Genomic DNA, 26715 nt, shown 5'->3' with positions numbered 1-26715 from the left:
CTACGCTACCGACTGTCCTACACCCCAAAATCTTGGGTGTGATGGTTAATCAGGATCTACATATTGGTGAGCACGCAGCCGCAATTGTTCCGAGAATTCAGAGCCGTAACAAAATCCTCAAATCCCTCGCTGGCAGTACTTGGGGAGAAGATAAAGAAACGCTCATGACTACATACAAAGCAATTAGCCAGCCGATTACGTGCTACGCGTCACCCATATGGTCGCCAAGCCTAAAAATCACCCACTGGAAGAAACTACAGGCCTGCCAAAATACTGCTCTCAGAATCGCCACGGGCTGTCTTCTTATGTCCCCAGAACACCATCTGCATAATGAGGCGAGAATACTCCCCATCAGGGAGAGAAATGAGATGCTGACCAAACAGTTCCTGTTGAATACCCAGAAACCTGGGCATTCCAACAGACAACTGATTGATGAATCAGTACCACCTAGGGGCTTAAGGAGTCATCTTCGTAAGCATTTTGAGGAAATACGGCACCTGAGAACCCAGCCGTATGGAGTGAAAAAACACAAGCAGGTCCTTGGTGAACTTGGTGAAATTATCCAAAACTTGCGGAAGAGGAACGCATACTCCCCAGGGAAACGCGGGTCACTCTTGCTCAACTTCGTTCTGGATACTGTAACAGGTTAAACTCTTACCTATCCAGAATCAACCCCGACATACAAAATGTATACCCCGCTTGCAACGTGTCCCCACATGACACCAACCATCTCTTCAATTGTAATGTGGAACCAACGCCTCTAAAACCCCTTTCCTTATGGTCCGCCCCTGTTGAACGGCAAGTTTCCTTGGACTCGCGTTAGAGGATATTGATGACAATTTGTGATCGATCGCGGCTATTAGGAGGGGCGAGCATTGCTACAACAACAACAACAGGCGAAAGAGGCAATTGACAATTTACTAGCGGCATAGTGATCTGACAAAATAGCTGATATTCGTTACAATAGCCACGAAATCGAAGCAAACTTATCGATAGGAATTCTCTAGTAACATCTCTGTATGATTTCACAATATAGCAATAGTTTCGAATAGAACATTTAATATTATTATTAGGTTAGTTTCGTTAGTAAACGACATTAGCTTTACGTAGGTGTACGTTGAATTGAAGAGTACTATCATTTAGCCAATGGGTTCAAAAAATGACAATACAAATCCCTGGTGTACAAGTGACACGACTCCATTAGAAACCATAAGTTTCGCCGAGATCATGGCCGAAGAATATGCACATCAGGTTCAAGATCGCGAACAAAAGCGATATTCGTCTAGCAATGAATTAGGTAAATTATTACCATCTAACAGATTGTACTCTACGGAGGTAGATGCTGATAGAAAGAAAAAAGAGGAAAACCCATCATGCTCGAATAGAACAACTGAAGAAGTTGACGGTTTGTTTGGAAAAAATCTAGATGCAAACATTGCAGGCGAAGAAACTATTTTCGATTGTGATTCAGATGCTGTAATAGCTCAAATGTTGCAGTCACAATTCGATCACGAATATAATGAGGAATTACGTCGTATTGAGCAACATAAGAACAAGGATAGTAAAGTTACTGTAACATTAGATAAATATCGTCGTCATGGGGACCTGGAATTTTTACATGACTCGGATGACTTTATTGAGGATGATGGAGAGCATCGCCAAGGTGATTGGGATCGTTTTGAAGCCAACGAAAAAATATTGGACGCTATACCAAAGTGCGGTTTTAAAATTGATAAGGAAGGTGAAATGATAACCAAGCACGATCCCCAATTATGTGGTGTTCGTAATGCTTGTCGAGTTATGTCATTCCCCCCAGAGTTTCCTACTGGAGATGGAGCCGGATTTGATATGAAACTTTCTAATAAGGTAATTGATTAATCATGAAGCAAATTTGCAAATAATAACTAAATAATGCAGTTATAGTAAACAATAAACCCATTTATCATATGTAGTTAGCGAGACTTGCTGTTGTTGTTGTAGCGATAAGGTTCCTCCCCGAAGGCTTTGGGGAGTGTTATCGATGTGATGGTTCTTTGCCGGATACAAATCCGGTACGCTCCGGTACCATAGCACCATTAAGGTGCTAGCCCGCCCACTCGGGAACGATTTATGTGGTCACATTAAACCTTCAGGCTATTCCCTCCCTCCCTACCCTCAAGTTCCATGAGGAGCTTGGGGTCGCCAGAGCCTCGTCTGTTAGTGAAACAGGATTCGCCGCGGATAGGTGAGGTTGACAATTGGGTTTGGAGAAGCTATATATTGCGCTGGCAACCTGAAAGGTTGCGCTGCACAGCCCCTTGAATCTGGTATTTTAGTCGCCTCTTACGACAGGCATACCTACCGCGGGTATATTCTGATCCCCTAACCCGCTGGGGTAGCGAGACATGCTCATATTGCTTTATACAATGGTTTTTGTTATTGATACTAGAGAAAAATTGCAAAGTTTACAAACGGCGATGGTTACTAGGACAAAAAATACTCTAGCGGGTTAGGGTGTCAGAATATACCCGCGGTAGGTATGCCTGTCGTAAGAGGCGTCAAAAATACCAGATTCAAGAGGCTGTGTAGCACAAACCTTCAGGTTACCAGCGCAATATATAGATTCTCCAAACCCAATTGTCAACCTCACCTATACGCCGCGAATCCTGTTTCACTAACAGACGAGGCTCTGGCGACCCCAAGCTCCTCATGGAAATTGCGGGTGGGGAGGGAGGGATGGCCTGAAGGTTTAATGTGGCCATATAAATCGTGCCCGAGATGGTCGGGTTAGCACCTTAATGGTGCTGTGTTCCGGAGCGTACCGGATCTGTATCCGGCAAAGGACCATCACATCGATAACAATCCCCAAAGACTTCGGGGAGTCACCTTATCGCTATCTGTGATATAGATAAATAAAGGAATGATAGAGTACATTTGCTTAGAAGGAATCAGTATTTTAATTGTCTAGGTTATTATAGAAACTTGTTAATTCTTTATTGAAGAGCAGAGCATTGCTTATAAGCCTAAGTCTAGAAGGGAGCGAGTTCCAAAGACGTATGGAATTAATGAAGAACTGGCGATCAGATATTAGCATACGATGTCTGAAGTGGGTAAGGAGAACAGATCTAGACGACTGGAGAAAATTTAGCCTCCGATACAGATAGTCAGGTTCCTTCATATATATTAATTTATGTAGCGTAGTGAGCGTTTTAAGTTTAATAAGGTTATCGAAAGAAATGTTTAGCAACCTGTAAGCATGTTGAGAGACGTGGTCAAGTCTTGTCAACCCATAGACGTATCTAGCAATGTTGTTATACACAACATTAAGTTTCCTCTTACATACATAGTCACAATTGGAGTAAACCTCACAACCATAAAGGAGCGTAGGTATTAAGTGCGCTTTTGCTATTAGTAGACGAATATGTAACGGAGTAAAATATTGTGTAAGCCAGAGTGTACGAAGCATCCCATACACTTTTCCCACTGTGCGGAAGATGTGATCTTTCCATGTCAGGGTTTTGTTAAAAACTATACCTAGATTTTTTGCCGTGTCAACGTATTCTATAATAGTGTTGTCTAAAATTAAATTTTCCATTCCACTTTTATCTAGTGACCTTCTATGAATGACTATACATTTCGACTTCTTAGGGTTAAGACATAAGCCGTTCATAGAAGCCCACGTACCAATTTGACACAAATCGTAATTTAAGTTATTAATACATGAACTGGTACGATCACTAGGACAGCACATATACAATTGTACGTCGTCAGCATAAATGTGAATATTACAATACTTGAGAACACCAGGCAAATCGTTTATATACAAAACAAATAACAGGGGACCAAGGATTGAGCCTTGTGGGACTCCTCTTAAAACACTGACGAAGTCAGACTTTCTGCTACCAACACTTACTGCCTGAGTTCGGTCGGCCAAATACGATCTGATTAGGGCTGTTGCACAGTTGGAGAAATTAAATAGGTTGTCCAGCTTCTTGCAGAGAACGGTGTGGTCGACCGAGTCAAACGCTTTTGAATGGTCGAGAAGAGTCAGGAAAGCAGTAAAATTTTTGTCAACTTGTTCTCGAATATCCTCTATCACCGATAGGAGCGCCGTTTTACAGCTACGATTTGACCTGAATCCAGACTGGGAATCTGTGAGAAGGTTATTATTCTGCACATAAGTATTTATCTGGCAGTGCAAAATTCGTTCGACGACCTTGGAAAGGAAAGGCAGAATAGCTATAGGCCTATACTCCTTGTTTTGCTTGGGGATTGGGATTACCTTAGCAACTTTCCAACATTTGGGAAATACACAGGACGTCAGCACAGAGTTAACCAAGTAGGTTAAGTGAGGAAGGATTTTAGGAAGAATTATTTTTAAAAATTTCGGACATATACCATCGAACCCCATATCATTAGACTTTACTGAAAGAATGGCTTGAACGACATCACACTCATCGACACTAGCAAACTCAAGAGGACCAAAATCAACATTAGCGCGAATACAATGATTATCAGCACATATATTGTCAGTTGAGATTGGCAGATTTACAAAATTTATATTTATCTCATTAATGTCTACATCAGGGAGGACAGAAATATCACATTTGGATTTTCCGATACCAATATGTTTAATCGACTTCCAGGTTTCCTTCGAACTCAAAGCAGCACTAAACTTGTTATTATAAAATTTCTGCTTAGCTGACCTAATGGCTTTGTTTGCAGCGATCCTAGCTGTTTTGAAGCAGTAGTGAGCCTCCAGGGTTTTGTATCTTTTCCATCGTGAGTAAGCAAGGTTACGCTGGTGAATTAAGTGTTTTAGATTGGCACTAAACCAAGGGGTATTATTGTGTGTAGCAGCTTTGAGTTTCACTGGCACATAGTTGTCGAAAAGCCTAATGATATGGTTCTGTAGGAATGATGCCTGATCATCGACCGATGTCAGTGTACGAATCAAGCTCCACTCAACCGACTCCACCGCTGCATTAAGGGAACTGTAATCTATGCTTCTAAAATCACGATATGTAAAGGAACATTGTATGTGTGACGTTTGGAAGTTGTAACTAAGAAATATTAGATCGTGTTTTGAAAAGCAAGATGCCGACAATTGATCGTAGTGGAGCAATTTCAGGGGATCATTCACAAAAAATAAATCCAGCAAAGAAGAATTTGAGTCAGTAAAGTGTGTAGGTGAAGTTAAATTGGTGGGAAAAAGTCCAAGAGACTCCATACTTAGCTTTAGAGTTGAGTCGACGAGAAGGTTGGAGTTGAAATCCCCAGCGATGATTATATTATCATAGCTTATAAGTAGAGGCTCGAGAAATTCAATAAAGCCAGAGAAGTCAACTCCACGATTAGGTCTGTATGCACAGCCGATAAGAAGCCTTTCATTATTTACAGAGAACACGTCTACGAACACATATTCGACAAGATCACTTGGACTAGCACTGCAGCAAAGTTTACAGGATAAACTACTTTTAACATATATAGCAACACCACCACCATGACCACGTCTATCAGCCCTGAACAGTTGATATCCATTTAGTTGCACCAAATCATTTTTGTGACATGAAGAAAACCAGGTTTCAGAAATACATATAACATCTATATCAGAACCCTCAGATATGAATCTCAATTCATCCAGCTTTTTATATAGGCTTTGCGCATTAAGATGGATGACTTTGAGCCCTTTAGTACGTTTGTTGAATACGCGCAACAGTGTATGTAAGCAGTCTTTGGAACTAGACAACCTGTAGTCTAGGACCATCACTATATATGGGATATAAAGAATGCTCTGCGATGCGTAACAATAAAGACAACATAAGTGATTGTTTACAAGTATGATAGGGAGAGATAAAGACAGAAACGAACACTCTCAAGAACTTAAGTAATATACCATACATAGAAATTAATTTATTGATCATTATTCGTTGGCGCATCATCAACTCGAAAGGAACTCGCGCTTTCTTCGCCGGTATTCTCAAGACGCTCTAGAAAATCCAAGCTATGTATTGCTTCAGGGCTGGCGTTGGCTGTTCGTCTGATATGTACCAGACCCTTCTTAGAAAAAACCGCCACCACCTTCCTTTTCTTCTTTAGACGGATCGCTGCCTTGAAGATCGCATAGTTTTGCCTAGACAGCGAAGCATTTACATAAATCGGAGCATTTGAATTTATGCCCACATGAACTAATTGCATACCTTTGATGTTTGGATTGTTTTGGCGCCTAGAGGTGCCTATACTTTTTAGCAATTTGTTTCTGTCTGTCGGCGACTGAAATTTGATTATTACGGCCGGATCTGTCACGCTGTTGTCTATTTTCCGTAGCCGAAAAATGCTCATTATAGGTATTGGTTGCAATCTAAGAGTGGAACAGAGGTGATGAAAGACACTTGCTAAGTTTTCTCCTTCCTTAAAGGGAATTCCGTGTACACGGACTTCACTTGCGGCAATATGGCTCTCTTGCTTTGACGCATTGTTTTTGAGTTTTTTTTACTTCCTCTTCGAGATAACCAACGCGCTCGAACACACTCTCCAGCTGAGTAACTCTTGCATTAAGCTCACTGACCTCTTTCTTCAGCACCACAAATTTGTCTTCTAGTTTTTTGCATACGAATTCGATGAGCCTTTTTTCCGAGTCCAAAATTTGCTTAGCAATCAGATCGTTGAACTTAGCAAATCGCTGATCCATGCTTTGCATTAAACTAGGAGAGAAGCCGCTGATCCGTTGCACCTTTTTGGCGCTATCAACCTCGTTATTAAGGTCGTCACCACGACGTTTACCATTGACTTGACCCATGGTGTTCGAAAAAAAAACGGGCCAAAAAATATTGCTCCAAGAAACTGGGTGGCAGCTCTAACGCAGCTTAGATTATTATGACGCAGGCTTCAAGTTTAGCATAGACGCAAACCACAAAATAAAGCTTGAAGCACAAACTTCAGTGACTATAAAACTTTTGGCGGGAAGATACACAGTTGATGAAGGTGTCAAAGAAAAACAAGTTGACTAACAACAACAAAGCAGGAGCACCAATCGCAATATACTGCCAAGTTAGTAATGTTGAATTGGAGATCACCTGGACAGAGGATCTTACTTTCCACAGACAAATGTTACGTTTATTAATGTTTAGACACAGGTTGTAAGAATTAAGACTCACAATAAACAATGAATTTGAAAATTTTAAGAGGAGCACAAATTACTTTAGCTTTCACACACCAGGGTTGCCAACTGAATTTCAATTGCAACTTTCTGAACTTAGTCTGCCCTATGAACGGAAAAATAAATAAAATAATAAACCTTGCCTCCGAGGAGACAAAGGCCGAGCTTGTGTTTCAATTCCGTTGTGCTCTTTTTGATTCTTCCTGCAAATTAGTGGGACGGGACCTGTGTACTCTATGCCAAACGGCAGTACATTGGCTGCATATTTTTGTGCAAAAACTGGAAGCCTGCGAAAGATGAAAAATTTGGTGTTGGTATCTGGGAGAATCCCTCTACTTATATTTATTAGAAGAGAAATACACAACAGTGTTTTCCAAACCAGACTTTATTGAAACAAATTGTTTCTAAATTTTTTATGTTGCCTTGTTCAAGTTTTTACCCAGATATGCCGACGGACCTCCGGTGAAGCAGTTTCCACAAGTTTTTTTTTTAGTACCGTTCTTTTAACATATTTAACATAAAATATTACAAAAATTAAGATAAATTAAAAAAAAAATATTTTTCAAACGATTTTGTAGGGTGTACTACATGTAGTACGCTCAGCACATACACAAGGAAAAGTAGTTGTTGTTGTTGTTGTAGCGATTAGGTTACTCCCCGAAGGCTTTGGGGAGTGTTATCGATGTGATGGTCCTTTGTCGGATACAGATCCGATACGCTCCGGTAACACATCACCATTAAGGTGCTGACCCGACCATCTCGGGAACGATTTATATGGCCACATTGAACCTTCAGGCCATCACTCCCTCCCCACCCCCAAGTTCCATGAGGAGCTTGGGGTCGCCAGAGCCTCGTCAGTGAAACGGGATTCGCCGCTCGAAGGTGAGGTTGACAATTGGGTTGGAGAAGCTATATATTGCGCTACACAACCCCTTGAATCCCAAGGAAAAGTAGTAATTTTTGGTTATATAAGAAAACTCGTTTTTATTTTTCTAGAGTACTTATTATTTCATTTAAAGTTAAAAACTGAAAAAAATGGGTCGTTTTTTTTTAATTTTTTTGTACTCTAGTGCCGAGCGTACTATATGTAGTACGCCAGCAAATAAATCAACAAAAATCACATGTAATTGGTTTTTACACTTCCACTACTAGTGTGCCTCAATTTCTACAACAATTTTTAATAAAAATATACAAAAAACAGAACAAAAAAAATGGGCTTAAATATTTTTTTCGTACCGATTAAGCGACATTTTCACACTTTTGAAAATTTCGCAAAAATCGCATTTTTGATATTAAAAAAGGCAATCAAGGAATTGCAACAGAAAATTTTTCAAATCCAACTATGATGCCTGTTTTGTACAGTAGCACAGCGACAGGTTGGTTACTTAGTTTAAATTACTGTTTACGAAATATCTTGAAAATACCAGGTGTACTACATGTAGTACGCTCGGCATATCTGGGTTAATATAGCTTCTACAAATAATAATGTCATCAATCTTATGAAATATAAATTTGAAATAATTTCCAGGCATTTAATCAATTGAAAACATACTCCCGCAAAGGAAGCAAGAAAAATAAAATGGATGATCGAAAAGTCAACATGGCTACAGTTGAGATGGGTATAGATGCACCCACGCGCATGTTGCTTTTCAAATTAATAAGTAACCAAATTCTTGAACAAATCAATGGTATTATATCGACCGGCAAAGAAGCATTGATCTTACATGCCAACTCTGATCCTGCCTACGTAGGAAATGCCAATGGCTATAATGGAACATTATGTTCACCGCAATTGCTTCCAAAAGAATGTGCGATAAAAATATTTAAAACTACATTGAACGAATTTAAACAGCGGGACCGTTACATAAAAGATGATTATCGATTCAAGGATCGATTCAGCAAGCAAAATAGTCGGGTTGTAATACACATGTGGGCAGAGAAGGAAATGCACAATATAATGAGAATGCAAAGTGTTGGTATAAATTGTCCCGATGTTGTCATTTTGAAAAAGCATATTTTGGTAATGTCGTTCATTGGTGATAATCACAACGCTGCGCCTAAGCTTAAAGATGCACGTTTAAGTCTATCGGAGTTATCTATTGCCTATGAAGAAATTGTTGCAGCAGTGCACAAACTATATAATGATGCTAAATTAGTACACGCCGATTTAAGTGAATATAATATATTATGGCACAACGAAAAATGTTGGTTCATTGATGTAGCACAATCTGTTGATCGTGAACATCCAAGTGCATTGGAATTTCTAATGCGTGATTGTGGTAATATAATAACTGTAAGTTAAATTTTTATTTATTGTACTGTCAAGGTTTGTGAAAAAAATTCATTAATACATAACCATTTTATATTAAATTTCAGTTCTTCAAAAAACGTGGATTGCCAAAGATTTTTACGAAAGAAGAGCTATTTGAATTTGTAACATCCTTGAATGCAAAGACATATAATGCTGCAATGCTTGAGCGTATTCATGCGCATGGCTCCTCAATTGCGGAAGCAACCGCACCTAATCAAGATCAATGTCCAGATGAACTGAAACCTTTTGAGTATCCATTCGATTTAGCATGGGAGAAGTCTCAATGTGAACGATTGAAACAAAATCCCACACAATCAGACAATGCTTCAGAAATACCAATAATTGATGAAGCTGCTTGTGCATTGAAAGTTCTAAAAATTAAATCCTTCAATGATACACCAACATAAGGGTAAAGTTAAAGGATTACAAGGCCAAATCAAAGATAGGCGAATTTGACATTTCTTTAAAAGAAATAATAAAATAATTTTGTTATGATATATCGGGAAAAACCGATAGTTCAATATTTTTTTATTTTATGTTTATGTTATAATGAAGTAATATTGTTAATTTATTTGGGTGGGTGTTTCCAGATCTGGTTGATTTAATAAAACTACGTGTTGTCGTTTTCAACGTCCAACCGGAAGTACCTCATCTTTTTATTCTCTAGTGTTGCCATAATTTTCATTAATTGTTTCGATTTACAGAGCTGCTATAAATTTGACTTAAACTAATTTACACAGACTTAACCTTACGTTTACAGCTTGGCCAATCTGACAATAGATCTACCTCGATCATATATATAATATTATATAAAACCTCTAACCAACCACCTTCGAATACGGTGGGCCTCAATTACCCCATCATAGGGAAGTTGGGTTAATTGGCAGTTGTTAATATTACGAAAGACGTACCGCTCATTTCCCAACACTGCACTAAATATGGTCCCTTGTATTGGGGAATGAACTTTTTGTTAACTCCAGGAGTATTGTCTACATTTCTAATTACGACATAATCTCCAACCTCATATCTCTCCAGTTTCCCACTGTCGATGGCTAAACGCTTGGTATACTATTCTCTAGCTTTGATAGCGTCAGAGGCACTATGGCGTATGAATACCAAATCTCGCCCTACATCAGAGTTCGTCGTCTGCTGAAAGTATTCTGTGAACTCGTCAGCAATTGCTCCACGTTGTTCTATGCCAAACAAAAGTCTACTGGGGCTGTCCCGGCAAGTGCTATGAACAGAGTTGTTCATGGCATACTCCACTTCAAGCACCAGTCAGCATGGTTTATCGGGTCAGTCAGTTTTCCTAACATCGCCTTTAGGACCCTATTCACACGCTCGACTTGCCCGTTCGCTTGAGGGGAGGCGACCGCCACTTTAACGTGGTCAATATTTCGCTTAGAGAGGAAACTGCTAAGCTGCATAGATGTAAAACATGGTCCTCTATCATTTATAATTCGTATCGGGCGGCTGTAATAATTGAAATATTTTTCTAGAGCAGAGGTAACTTCACGGGTACTGGTAGGATTGGTTGGGTAAAGTTTCACAAACTTGGTGAATGAGTCGACTACTACTAGAATATGTTTACGCTTTGCGTTAAGAGACGACAGAGGACCAAAATGATCGATATGAAGAGTATCGAACGGCAATGGAGTCTTAGGAATAGCATGAAAATTCCTTTCTCTAATGCGTGGAGGTGTAGCGTACATCAAGCATTTCAGGCAATTTCTGATAAATTTGTCCACTTTCGTTGCCATTTTTGGAAACCAATAATACAGACTTAGTTTTTGGACAGTCTTGTCAACTGACTGGTGTCCTATTTTTTCATGCATTAGCCTAATAATGTTTGATTCCATTTCACCGGGCACATATAGCAGTTTTTTACCGTCCGACTTCAATCTATATACTAAACCATCTATTAGATTGAAATCTGGGACCTCCTCGTTCTCAAGACGGCTCCGTAGATAACTGATTGTTTCGTCACGCTCTTGGGCAATTTGCACTTGGAATTCAACCTCTTCGGTATTAATGATATGTGCAATCTGCACTCTACTCAGCGCATCTACATGTGCCATAGATGCACCCTTCCTATGCTGAATGGTATAGTTGTAATTTTCTAGCTCCAAGGCCCACCTAGCCATTCGGGGATTCAACTGTTTTCTCTCGAGGGTCATAGCCAAGGAGTTACAATCAGTGATTATTTTAAATGGCATACCTTCAAGATAAGTTCTGAACCTTCTTAAAGCGTATATGATTGCTAATGTTTCAAACTCAAAACTATGATATTTGGACTCGGCACTGGAGCCCTATTCAGTAACTATGAGTTTTGAAATGTACATTTTTCTTTCATACAAATTATATGAAGAAAAAGTGTACATTTTAAAACTCACAGTTACTGAATAGGGCCCCTGGAGGCAGTTTTTGAGAAATATGAAATGGGGTGAAATTTGTTATCACCCTGTCGCTGTAACAACACTGCGCCGAATCCTATAGAACTAGCATCGCAGTGGAGTTCCACGATTATATATTGCTAGGACCAGTGCTTCGGTCAATCGGAATTTTAATTCGTTAAAAGCACTGAGACAAGTCTCGTTAAAATCAAAAGTAGAATGTCGCTTGAGTAAATTTTGTAATGGTTTGGCTATCTGAGAGAACGATGGTACAAAACGTCGGAAGTAGGAGAATGTACTGTAGAACTGTAACTGCTTTTGGTTTGTGGGTATTGAGAAATTTCGGATGCTTCTAATATGGGATCCATTGGGTCGGATTCCTGAACTACTCACTTTATACCCTAAATAGTCTATTTCCCTGTAGCAAACTTTGATTTATCTAGATGAAGTTTCAGTCCACGTTTTGAGAGCCGCTGTAGTACAATCTTGAGTAAGGCCTTGTGTTTTTCTAACCCTCTCGTTGCTACTACAATACCATCCATATATATAATTATCTTTCTTTCCTCGATAAAATCGCGAAATATATTATTAATAAAGCGCTGGAATACGGCGGGAGCGTTCCTCCAACCAAACGGCATTTTAAGGTACTCATACTGACCGTTAGGAGTTACGAAAGAAGTGTACGGAATTGATTCGGATGACATCTGTACTTGTTGAAACCCGCTCTTTAAATCTAGAATAGAAAATATCTCTTTACCTTCTAGGAATTCAATGCAGTCGTCGACCAATGGTAGAGGGTAGTTATCTCGGACGGTTATTTTATTCAGGGCCCTATAGTCAATGCACATACGAATTTTCCCATTTTTCTTCCGTACTAGCACGATTGCAGAGGCATATGGTGAGTTACTGGGTCTGATTACTCCCTCCTTTTGCAATTCGTCTACTATGGATTGTACGTCACCTCGATCTAAATAGGAAAGGCGCCGTGGAGGGCAATGAAACGGCATATCAGTCGTCAAGTGTATCTTCATTTCATACATAAAGGGTTCAACTTTAATATCTGTATTTAGATAAGTATGTTCTATCAGCTTATTTATGTCTGTGTGGTGGTTTCTAGGCAATTTGAGATCAATATCCAGGCAATATTTATCCATACTTGTATCAATGCAAAAAATGTTGGGACCATCAGCGGCGGAGTGACAGATTAACGTCGGTATTTTACGGCACTGTCGCGGCGTTTTGGTATATCAATACTCGAGTCAGCGATGATCCCATCAGCCTTAAGGGCACTTACAGTCTCTAGAGACTAACTTAAATACATCTTGTCGTTGCGAATGGTTTTCAAAAATGTTCCATCTATAGCAGCTAATTTTATGTTAAATTGTTTCAAGAAATCTCGTCCCAAAATAATTGGCAAAGACATACAATTATTGGCAAGTACTTTTAATTCAAGAATGTTTACTTTGTTTTTAAAAAAAATTTTAACATTTGATTATTCCAAATATTTTTAACGGCTTTCCGCCTATACCTCTATATGTAGTAATGGTTCCCGTCCTTATTTTCCTAAGAAGTTGTTTTGGGACGTTAGATACTCGTATGAAACTAACCGGGCTACCGGTGTCAAAAAGAGAGAAAGTAACATTAGAAACTAATTCACAAAATAACTTAAACTCTAGTCTTACGTAATTGTACTCTCCTACGGTCTCTGCATCATCCTCGTCCAGCATCATAGTCTCTACTGCAGCCACGTTCTCTTTCTTCTTCAAAACCTTCCTGGGATTAGGACAAGCCCGATGGTCATGGCCCATCCGTCAACAACGGAAAGGTGACCCTTCTGGCCGCAACGGGTATGGGCAATTGGGTTTTATACATATGTCCGCTTTGAGAGCAGTTGTAGCATAGTGTTTTTTTTTTGGGTTTCTGCCTTACTGTCGTCGGTGGCTTCTGCTCTACCTTTGTAGCGAAGTACTTGTTTTGATATCGGCTAATAATTTGTTTTAGCTCTTCGATGTTTCTTGCGTAATGCCGCAAATGTATTGCATAGGTGGGCATGACGCATAATGCTACACCATCCGCCTTAGAAAAAGAGTATTATATAATTCTTTTGTGCACAATTGTATAAGACTCTTTGTTCGCATTTTAAATGATTTTTGTATTTTACTGTAACTTGATATTGTAGTGAAAGAGGTTGTGTACTTTGTTCCTAATTTGCTGACCTTGATACTTTTATTATTTTTACATTTTATATCTTTTTTTCAATATTTTGTACAAATCTTTTTTTTTTCAAAATTTTAAATTTAACGATTATTTTACTTATTTTATTTATTGTATTTATTTTATAGGCGGATTTTAAATGTGTGCACTCACTTAAAATCCGCTCGTCTTTAGAAATTTTTATTAACTAACCGAGTAAATTGGAATGCTTATTTTACGATTATGTTCTAAGTTTTAAGTGGGTTTAAGCCTATTCTTATGGACTATTATTTCTGTATTGTTCCTATAATTATTTAGTAAATTATGCAAACTATTTTCCTATTAATATTTTCTAATCTATTGGGGTTAAAGAAAGTATTTTCTTAATATGTAAAAATATGACCTTATGAGACCTAAGCAATAAATGATTGTATTTAGTTTATTTTATTAAACTAATTCCGCATATTATTCAAGGAGAAAAAAAAAAGATGTTTTTTTTCGCTTGGCATTTTTTTTTTTCATTCATAATAAGGTAAATCTGTAATAAATTGTATAGACAATAGATGGGTTGCTGATGGAAGAGCGGGGTAGCTATGTATTGACAGTAGTTCTATTAATGGGTGAGTGGAAGGTACAGTGGGTGCAAAGAAAAATCTTTCGTATCTTTTAAATGATCTTTTCATATTTTCCAGCAATATATTTTTGATCTTATTTGTCATGCGATTTCTGTGGCGGCCACCAAGACAGAATCGTTATGACTTTTATGAAGAATTATTTTTATTTTAACCGGGATTGTCACATGCACAACCTCTTTGGTTATTGCAATTATTTGATCCTAGAGAGCTTGGGTACCTATTTTTATTATTTTAAATTTGCCTACTCGAGTAAATATTCAATTATTTTTCACCAATTTGTCCCTCAGGACAACTGTGTTTTTCTTATAAATTTCAAGTCCTGGATTGGCGGCATTTGTACAACGTGTGTACAGCCTGATAAGTAATTGTCCTAAGTCAATTTTATCATCTACAATCAGGTTGCTTGTATTTCTTACGCTACCATTTTAGGAGCGCGACATTTCTTCATGCTGCAAATTTGTATAGCGCTTCACTTATATCTTTATAGGTTCTCTTTGTGACTTTTCTTCATTCTTTTCTTTTTTTTTGTTATGGGCTGGTTGTTGAAATTTTTGTATATTTTGTTTCTTAGGGTTTGCTTATTTCCACTGTCCTAGAATTTTCTATTGCTTCATGACCATCTTTGTCAGGAGCATTCACAGGAATTTATGTAAATTTTTGATTAGCTGTTCGCTTTAGGCAGGGCTGCCTTTACTGTCGATTGTGATATTTTGAGACTTACTATTTGAGGTTTTACTTCAATTGTTTATTGCTCTTCCTCAGCTTTGAGTTTGGAAACTTGGGTAGAAGAAAAAAATTTTAAACGCGCTGTTGCACGTTATTCAATTGCCTATATTTAAATTTCATATAGTTTTTAAGAATAGCGGCTATCGCTATGATTAATAGCCCTATTGTGCATATTAAAGCACCTAGCCAAATGTCTGTAGTTTTTGTGTCCACTTGGGCTTGTGGCTCATATTTTACCAATTTGTTGTCAGCTATTACCTCTTCAGAGGTTTCTTTGCCGAATTCATAGCCACCTATCGCTATCATTATGCCTTGGGCTATTTTTGTCCACCAAGACATTTCGATTGAAAGGGAAAATTCAAGAGGAAATAAAAATTTATTGCTGATTTAAGCTTTAATTTTAGTCTTTATTCGAACATTCCATTTTACTCTTGACCCTCATTAGTTTTCAATAAATTTACCTTATTTATTTAATAGGTATTTTAACAATTTATTTCTAAAATTGTAATTTTTGTGTTACTTTAGAGTTTTTCACTTCTAATTTAGATATTTGAAATTTCTAATTTAATTTTTTCAAATTAATAGTTAAGTACACTTTTATTATCTTTTGTCTAATTTTACTTGCTTGTTTAGTTAACATTATTAAGGTCTAAGAAAATTTTTGTTCTTAACGGAAAAATTTGTTTAATTTAAAATATATTTTTTTTTTTCAACTTACAATATATGCTAAAAACTAATTTGCCATCATGCCATTTTCAACGATAGCGTTAAAAATTCCGTTAGATTTTAATCATTAAAAGTTTTTTAATAAGACATTTTAATTTTCTTCGTATTTACTTTTTTTTTTTTTACATTTTTCTTTAAATTTTAAAATTTCAAACTTCCTTTCCATTAAACTAGTCCTACTTAAAAAAAAAGTCCAAAGCAAAAACAAATTTTGTGCTCGTGGTTTAGCGTCCCTAAGGCCGCTCAATTGATTCTACATTTTTATACTCAGTTGAGCAGAGCTCACAGAGTATATTAACTTTGATTGGATAACGGTTGGTTGTACAGGTGTAAAGGAATCGAGATAGATATAGACTTCCATATATCAAAATCATCAGTATCGAAAAGAAATTCGATTGAGCCATGTCCGTCCGTCCGTCTGTCCGTTAACACGATAACTTGAGTAAATTTTGAGGTATCTTGATGAAATTTGGTATGTAGGTTCCTGGGCACTCATCTCAGATCGCCATTTAAAATGAACGATATCGGACAATAACCACGCCCACTTTTTCGATATCGAAAATTTCGAAAAATCTAAAAAGTGCGATAATTCATTACCAAATTCGGACTAAGCGATGAAACTTGGTACATGAGTTGAACTTATGACGCAGAATAGAAAACTAGTAAAATTTTGGACAATGGGCGTGGCACCGCCCACTTTTAAAAGAAGGTAATTTAGAAGTTTTGCAAGCTGTAATTTGGCAGTCGTTGAAGATATCATGATAAAATTTGGCAGGAACGTTACTCTTATTACTATATGTCTGCTTAAAAAAAATTAGCAAAATCGGAGAACGACCACGCCCACTTTTTAAAAAAAAATTTTTTTTAATTCAAATTTTAAAAGAAAAGTTAATATATTTACAGTATATAAGTAAATTATGTCAACATTCAACCCCAGTAATGATATGTTGCAACAAAATACAAAAATAAAAGAAAATTTTAAAATGGGTGTGGCTCCGCCCTTTTTCATTTAATTTGTGTAGGATACTTTTAATGCCATAAGTCGAACAAAAATTTACCAATCCTTGTGAAATTTGGTAGAGGCTTAGATTCTAGGCCGATAACTGTTTTCTGTGAAAAAGGGCGAAATCGGTTGAAGCCACGCCCAGTTTTTATACACAATCGACCGTCTGTCCTTCCGCTCGGCCGTTAACACGATAACTTGAGCAAAAATCGATATATCTTTACTAAACTCAGTTCACGTACTTATCTGAACTCACTTTGTATTGGTGTAAAAAATGGCCGAAATCCAACTATGATCACGCCCACTTTTTCGATATCGAAAATTACGAAAAATGAAAAAAATGCCATAATTATATACCAAATACGAAAAAAGGGATGAAACATGGTAATTGTATTGGTCTATTGACGCAAAATATAACTTTAGAAAAAAACCTGGTAAAATGGGTGTGACACCTACCTTATTAAGTAGAAGAAAATGAAAAAGTTTTGCAGGGCGAAATCAAAAGCCCTTGGAATCTTGGAAGGGATACTGTTCGTGGTATTACATATAAAAATAAATTAGCGGTACCCGACAGATGGTGTTCTGGATCACCCTGGTCCACACTTTGTTCGATATCTCGAAAACGCCTTCACATATACAACTAAGGGCCACTCCCTTTTAAAACCCTCATTAATACCTTTAATTTGATACCCATACCGTACAAACACATTCTAGAGCCACCCCTGGTCCACGTGTATGGCGATATCTCGAAAAGGCGTCCACATATAGAACTAAGGCCCACTCCTTTTTAAAATACTCATTAACACCTTTCATTTGATACCCATATAGTACAAACAAATTCTAGAGTCACCCCTGGTCCACCTTTATGGCGATATCTCGAAAAGGCGTCCACATATAGAACTAAGGCCCACGCTCTTTTAAAATACTCATTAACACCTTTCATTTGATACCCATATTGTACAAAAGCATTCTAGAGTCACCCCTGGTCCACGTTTATGGCGATATCCCGAAAAGGCATCCACCCATAGAACTAAGGCCCACTCCCTTTTAAAACACTTATTAACACCTTTCGTTTGATACCCATATTGTACAAAAGCATTCTAGAGTCAACCCTGGTCCACTTTTATAACGATATTCCGAAAAGGCGTCCACCTATAGAACTAAGGCCCCCTCCCTTTTAAAATACTCATTAACACCTTTCATTTGATACCCATATAGTACAAACAAATTCTAGAGTCACCCCTGGTCCACCTTTATGGCGATATCTCGAAAAGGCGTCCACATATAGAACTAAGGCCCACGCCCTCTTAAAATACTCATTAACACCTTTCATTTGATACTCATATCGTACAAACAAATACTAGAGTCACCCCTGGTCCATCTTTATGGCGATATCTCGAAAAGGCGTCCATCTATAGAACTTAGGCCCACACCCTTTTAAAATACTCATTAATACCTTTCATTTGATACCCATATCGTACAAAATAAATTCTAGAGTCACCCCTGGTCCACTTTATGGCGATATTTCGAAAAGGCGTCCACCTATAGAACTTAGGCCCACTCCCTTTTAAAATTATCATTAACACATTTCATTTGATACCCATATCGTACAAACAAATTCTAGAGTCAGGCCTGGTCCACCTTTATGGCGATATCCCTAAATGGCGTCCATCTATAGAACTATGGTCCACTTCCATTTGATACACATGTCATACAAACACAGTCCAGGGTTACCCTAGGTTCTTTTTACAACATGGTGATTTTCCCTTACTTTGTCTCCACAGCTCTCAACTGAGTATGTAATGTTCGGTTACACCCGAACTTAGCCTTCCTTACTTGTTATACTAAAATTACTGCCGCCAGACTTGCCGCTGCTATTCTCGAAAGCTATGCCGCCCGTCGGAAAAAATGTCTTCTATTATTCCATTTGATGTATTTCTATTTGTTTTATTGCTGTCCATCTTAGTATTCCACTTCTTTTTATGCTCTTACTGCCCTTCTAATATGCGGCCAGACATTAGCCGTTTGGTATATTCCTTGTTATTACTGTTGCGATTTCCGCTGGGTATACCAGGTAAAAGTCTTAATCCTGATGATATGAAGTTGCTTGCCTCCTTGCCAACATGTTGCACAATCTAATTTTATGTTAAATAGTTTCAAGAAATCTCGTCCCAAAATAATTGGCAAAGGCATACAATTATTGGCAAGTACTTTTAATTCAAGAATGTTTAATTTGTTTTTAAAAAAAAATTTTACATTTGATTATTCCAAATATTTTTAACGGCTTTCCGCCTATACCTCTATATGTAGTAATGGTTCCCGTCCTTATTTTCCTAAGAAGTTGTTTTGGGACGTTAGATACTCGTATGAAACTAACCGGGCTACCGGTGTCAAAAAGAGAGAAAGTAACATTAGAAACTAATTCACAAAATAACTTAAACTCTAGTCTTACGTAATTGTACTCTCCTACGGTCTCTGCATCATCCTCGTCCAGCATCATAGTCTCTACTGCAGCCACATTTTCTTCTTCAAAACCTTCCTGGGATCAGGACAAGCCCGATGGTCATGGCCCATCCGTCAACAACGGAAAGGGGACCCTTCTGGCCGCAACGGGTATGGGCAATTGGGTTTTATATGTCCGCTTTGAGAGCAGTTGTAGCATAGTGTTTTTTTCGGGTTTCTGCCTTACTGTCGTCGGTTGCTTCTACTCTACCTTTGTAGCGAAGTACTTGTTTTGATATCGGCTAATAATTTGTTTTAGCTCTTCGATGTTTCTTGCGTAATGCCGCAAATGTATTGCATAGGTGGGCATGACGCATAATGCTACACCATCCGCCTTAGAAAAAGAGTATTATATAATTGTTTTGTGCACAATTGTATAAGACTCTTTGTTCGCATTTGAAATGATTTTGGTATTTTACTGTAACTTCATATTGTAGTGAAAGAGGTTGTGCACTTTGTTTCTAATTTGCTGACCATGATACTTTTATTATTTTTACATTTTATATCTTTTTTTCAATATTTTGTACAAATATTTTTTTTCAAAATTTTAAATTTAACGATTATTTTACGTATACAAAATTTTTTTTTAAATTAAACAATTATTCACTTAAAATCCGCTTGTCTTTAGGAATTTTTATTAACTAACCGAGTAAATTGGAATGCTTATTTTACGATTATGTTCTAAGTTTTAAGTGGGTTTAAGCCTATTCTTATGGACTATTAATTCCTTATCTTTATTGTTCCTATCATTATTTAGTAAATTATGCAAACTATTTTCCTATTAATATTTTCTAATCTATTGGGGTTAAAGAAAGTATTTTCTTAATATGTAAAAATATGACCTTATGAGACCTAAGCAATAAATGATTGTATTTAGTTTATTTTATTAAACTAATTCCGCATATTATTCAAGGAGAAAAAAAAAAAATTTTTTTTCGCTTGGCATTTTTGTTTTCATTCATAATAAGGTAAATCTGTAATAAATTGTATAGACAATAGATGGGTTGCTGATGGAAGAGCGGGGTAGCTATGTATTGACAGTAGTTCTATTAATGGGTGAGTGGAAGGTACAGTGGGTGCAAAGAAAAATCTTTCGTATCTTTTAAATGATCTTTTCATATTTTCCAGCAATATATTTTTGATCTTATTTGTCATGCGATTTCTGTGGCGGCCACCAAGACAGAATCGTTATGACTTTTATGAAGAATTATTTTTATTTTAACCGGGATTGTCACATGCACAACCTCTTTGGTTATTGCAATTATTTGATCCTAGAGAGCTTGGGTACCTATTTTTATTATTTTAAATTTGCCTACTCGAGTAAATATTCAATTATTTTTCACCAATTTGTCCCTCAGGACAACTGTGTTTTTCTTATAAATTTCAAGTCCTGGATTGGCGGCATTTGTACAACGTGTGTACAGCCTGATAAGTAATTGTCCTAAGTCAATTTTATCATCTACAATCAGGTTGCTTGTATTTCTTACGCTACCATTTTAGGAGCGCGACATTTCTTCATGCTGCAAATTTGTATAGCGCTTCACTTATATCTTTATAGGTTCTCTTTGTGACTTTTCTTCATTCTTTTCTTTTTTTTTGTTATGGGCTGGTTGTTGAAATTTTTGTATATTTTGTTTCTTAGGGTTTGCTTATTTCCACTGTCCTAGAATTTTCTATTGCTTCATGACCATCTTTGTCAGGAGCATTCACAGGAATTTATGTAAATTTTTGATTAGCTGTTCGCTTTAGGCAGGGCTGCCTTTACTGTCGATTGTGATATTTTGAGACTTACTATTTGAGGTTTTACTTCAATTGTTTATTGCTCTTCCTCAGCTTTGAGTTTGGAAACTTGGGTAGAAGAAAAAAATTTTAAACGCGCTGTTGCACGTTATTCAATTGCCTATATTTAAATTTCATATAGTTTTTAAGAATAGCGGCTATCGCTATGATTAATAGCCCTATTGTGCATATTAAAGCACCTAGCCAAATGTCTGTAGTTTTTGTGTCCACTTGGGCTTGTGGCTCATATTTTACCAATTTGTTGTCAGCTATTACCTCTTCAGAGGTTTCTTTGCCGAATTCATAGCCACCTATCGCTATCATTATGCCTTGGGCTATTTTTGTCCACCAAGACATTTCGATTGAAAGGGAAAATTCAAGAGGAAATAAAAATTTATTGCTGATTTAAGCTTTAATTTTAGTCTTTATTCGAACATTCCATTTTACTCTTGACCCTCATTAGTTTTCAATAAATTTACCTTATTTATTTAATAGGTATTTTAACAATTTATTTCTAAAATTGTAATTTTTGTGTTACTTTAGAGTTTTTCACTTCTAATTTAGATATTTGAAATTTCTAATTTAATTTTTTCAAATTAATAGTTAAGTACACTTTTATTATCTTTTGTCTAATTTTACTTGCTTGTTTAGTTAACATTATTAAGGTCTAAGAAAATTTTTGTTCTTAACGGAAAAATTTGTTTAATTTAAAATATATATTTTTTTTTCAACTTACAATATATGCTAAAAACTAATTTGCCATCATGCCATTTTCAACGATAGCGTTAAAAATTCCGTTAGATTTTAATCATTAAAAGTTTTTTAATAAGACATTTTAATTTTCTTCGTATTTACTTTTTTTTTTTTTACATTTTTCTTTAAATTTTAAAATTTCAAACTTCCTTTCCATTAAACTAGTCCTACTTAAAAAAAAAGTCCAAAGCAAAAACAAATTTTGTGCTCGTGGTTTAGCGTCCCTAAGGCCGCTCAATTGATTCTACATTTTTATACTCAGTTGAGCAGAGCTCACAGAGTATATTAACTTTGATTGGATAACGGTTGGTTGTACAGGTGTAAAGGAATCGAGATAGATATAGACTTCCATATATCAAAATCATCAGTATCGAAAAGAAATTCGATTGAGCCATGTCCGTCCGTCCGTCTGTCCGTTAACACGATAACTTGAGTAAATTTTGAGGTATCTTGATGAAATTTGGTATGTAGGTTCCTGGGCACTCATCTCAGATCGCCATTTAAAATGAACGATATCGGACAATAACCACGCCCACTTTTTCGATATCGAAAATTTCGAAAAATCTAAAAAGTGCGATAATTCATTACCAAATTCGGACTAAGCGATGAAACTTGGTACATGAGTTGAACTTATGACGCAGAATAGAAAACTAGTAAAATTTTGGACAATGGGCGTGGCACCGCCCACTTTTAAAAGAAGGTAATTTAGAAGTTTTGCAAGCTGTAATTTGGCAGTCGTTGAAGATATCATGATTAAATTTGGCAGGAACGTTACTCTTATTACTATATGTCTGCTTAATAAAAATTAGCAAAATCGGAGAACGACCACGCCCACTTTTTAAAAAAAATTTTTTCAATTCAATTCAATTCAAATTTTAAAAGAAAAGTTAATATCTTTACAGTATATAAGTAAATTATGTCAACATTCAACCCCAGTAATGATATGTCGCAACAAAATACAAAAATAAAAGAAAATTTTAAAATGGGCGTGGCTCCGCCCTTTTTCATTTAATTTGTCTAGGATACTTTCAATGCCATAAGTCGAACATAAATTTACCAATCCTTGTGACATTTGGTAGAGGCTTAGCTTCTAGGACGATAACTGTTTTCTGTGAAAAAGGGCGAAATCGGTTGAAGCCACGCCCAGTTTTTATACACAGTCGACCGTCTGTCCTTCCGCTCGGCCGTTAACACGATAACTTGAGCAAAAGTCGATATATCTTTACTAAACTCAGTTCACGTACTTATCTGAACTCACTTTGTATTGGTGTAAAAAATGGCCGAAATCCAACTATGATCACGCCCACTTTTTCGATATCGAAAATTACGAAAAATGAAAAAAATGCCATAATTATATACCAAATACGAAAAAAGGGATGAAACATGGTAATTGTATTGGTCTATTGACGCAAAATATAACTTTAGAAAAAAACCTGGTAAAATGGGTGTGACACCTACCATATTAAGTAGAAGAAAATGAAAAAGTTTTGCAGGGCGAAATCAAAAGCCCTTGGAATCTTGGAAGGAATACTGTTCGTGGTATTACATATAAAAATAAATTAGCGGTACCTGACAGATGGTGTTCTGGATCACCCTGGTCCGCATTTTGTTCGATATCTCAAAAACGCCTTCACATATACAACTAAGGGCCACTCCCTTTTAAAACCCTCATTAATACCTTTAATTTGATACCCATATCGTACAAACACATTCTAGAGTCACCCCTGGTCCACGTTTATGGCGATATCTCGAAAAAGCGTCCACATATAGAACTAAGGCCCACTCCTTTTTAAAATACTCATTAACACCTTTCATTTGTTACCCATATCGTACAAAAAAATTCTAGAGTCACCCCTAACCCACCTTTATGGCGATATCTCGAAAAGGCATCCACCTATAGAACTAAGGCCCACTCCCTTTTAAAATACTCATTAACACCTTTCATTTGATACCCATATCGTACAAACAAATTCTAGAGTCACCCCTGGTCCACCTTTATGGCGATATATTGAAAAGGCGTCCACCTATAGACCTAAGGCCCACGCCCTTTTAAAATACTCATTAACACCTTTCATTTGATACCCATATCGTACAAAAATTCTAGAGTCACCCCTGGTCCACCTTTATGGCGATATCTTGAAAAGGCGTCCACCTATAGAACTAAGGCCCACGCTCTTTTAAAATACTCATTAACACCTTTCATTTGATACCCATATTGTACAAAAGCATTCTAGAGTCACCCCTGGTCCACGTTTATGGCGATATCCCGAAAAGGCGTCCACCCATAGAACTAAGGCCCACTCCCTTTTAAAACACTTATTAACACCTTTCGTTTGATACCCATATTGTACAGAAGCATTCTAGAGTCAAACCTGGTCCACTTTTATAACGATATTCCGAAAAGGCGTCCACCTATAGAACTAAGGCCCACTCCCTTTTAAAATACTCATTAACACCTTTCATTTGATACCCATATAGTACAAACAAATTCTAGAATCACCCCTGGTCCACCTTTATGGCGATATCTTGAAAAGGCGTCCACATATAGAACTAAGGCCCACGCCCTCTTAAAATACTCATTAACACCTTTCATTTGATACTCATATCGTACAAACAAATTCTAGAGTCACCCCTGGTCCATTTTTATGGCGATATCTCGAAAAGGCGTCCATCTATAGAACTTAGGCCCACACCCTTTTAAAATACTCAATAATACCTTTCATTTGATACCCATATCGTACAAAATAAATTCTAGAGTCACCCCTGGTCCACCTTTATGACGATATCTCGAAAAGGCGTCCACCTATAGAACTTAGGCCCACTCCCTTTTAAAATTATCATTAACACATTTCATTTGATACCTATATCGTACAAACAAATTCTAGAGTCAGGCCTGGTCCACCTTTATGGCGATATCCCTAAATGGCGTCCATCAATAGAACTATGGTCCACTTCCATTTGATACACATGTCATACAAACACATTCCAGGGTTACCCTAGGTTCTTTTTACAACATGGTGATTTTCCCTTACTTTGTCTCCACAGTTCTCAACTGAGTATGTAATGTTCGGTTACACCCGAACTTAGCCTTCCTTACTTGTTATACTTAAATTACTGCCGCCAGACTTGCCGCTGCCATTCTCGATAGCTATGCCGCCCGTCGGAAAAAATGTCTTCTATTATTCCATTTGATGTATTTCTATTTGTTTTCTTGCTGTCCATCTTAGTATTCCACTTCTTTTTATGCTCTTACTGCCCTTCTAATATGCGGCCAGACATTAGCTGTTTGATATATTCCTTGTTATTACTGTTGTGATTTCCGCTGGGTATACCAGGTAAAAGTCTTAATCCTGATGATATGAAGTTGCTTGCCTCCTTGCCAACATGTTGCACAATCCCAAAAATTTGTTTGATTTTTAAGGCAAAATCCGATTCTTAAGGACTTTAACCGATTACACGTAAGTAACAAAATTGGAATTTTGATTTTGAACGGAATGATTTTAAACTGATTTTAAACTGAATGATTCTAAACTGTCAGGCTATTTCTGCAGTCAGATCTTTTTTTAGCAGTTGTGCTTATTTTTGATCTGTACTGGCACAATCGCCATGAAACGTTCAAATTAATGCAAAGAAGGTTTAGACTTTGGTAGTCTGATGATGATTGAATTTATTAAAGAAATTCTTCCTCTTTTATAGCTAATTACTTAACCTACACATTTATAAATATCCCAATACTAACAAACTAAAAATATGTACATTTGTATTACTATGCATACATGTAAATTTGTATTACTATGCATATTTTTTTTTTTTTTTTTTTTTATGCATACATATAGATTTGTATTACTACTATGCATACATGTAGATTTGTATTACTATGCATACATGTAGATTTGTATTACTGTAGATTTGTATGCAAAGTCAGCAGATCGATATTCATGTGAAATGTGAGTATTTGGTTAATTCACATTATTGGTTGTATGTAAATATTTTGGTGACAAACTAACATTGCCGATAAGCATAATTTGTTATGTGTGAACTGACAAGGGTTTCATATTCGGCATTCCATTGATGTTAGCTAACCGCTGTGTGAGGTCAATGTAATTTATGTCGTATGATATTGTAATATGATTACTATTACTAAAATGTATTGGCATAGAAGTTCATGATGCGTAATGCCGCAAATGTATTGCATAGGTGGGCATGACGCATAACGCTACACTGGCCTAAAATACTTTGTAAAGATTTATTTATTCTTTCCGCAAGGATTGTTTAAGTTTTCGTTTCACCTTCCTCTACTCCGGCAGCTTGCTTTGGCATATAACTAGACCCAACGAACAGACACAAATTATAGCTGTCTATTATAATGGAATCAATAGCCGCGGCATTATTTGTGGAGTTGGAAAGCAACGCATACGAAAATGGCCAGGCGAGAACGGAAAGACAAATAATGCGAGATTTGTGTAATCCATTTGAGATGAGTGACTAATTGTAAGAAATTGAACTTAAAAGTGGCAAAGTTTAATGACTTATTTTTGATTTAGGTTCAAAAAAAC

General features: G+C 36.9%; 1 protein-coding gene across 1 annotated transcript; it reads left to right on the top strand.

Annotated features, from left to right (window-relative positions):
* The first annotated feature begins 1013 nt into the window (after window positions 1-1013).
* LOC137242496 (serine/threonine-protein kinase RIO3) lies at window positions 1014-10092 on the top strand. The gene is made up of 3 exons (XM_067769783.1): window positions 1014-1866; window positions 8667-9431; window positions 9515-10092. The coding sequence occupies exons 1-3, from the start codon at window positions 1147-1149 to the stop codon at window positions 9854-9856; spliced, it is 1827 nt and encodes a 608-aa protein (XP_067625884.1). The 5' UTR covers window positions 1014-1146; the 3' UTR covers window positions 9857-10092.
* Window positions 10093-26715: the final 16623 nt, after the last annotated feature.

The sequence above is a fragment of the Eurosta solidaginis genome, chromosome 2, assembly GCF_040869045.1.
Source record: "Eurosta solidaginis isolate ZX-2024a chromosome 2, ASM4086904v1, whole genome shotgun sequence".
NCBI classification, from domain to species: Eukaryota; Metazoa; Arthropoda; class Insecta; order Diptera; family Tephritidae; genus Eurosta; species Eurosta solidaginis.
The sequence above is the reverse complement of the archived record's forward strand: the minus strand, read 5'-3'. Positions and strand labels throughout refer to the sequence as shown.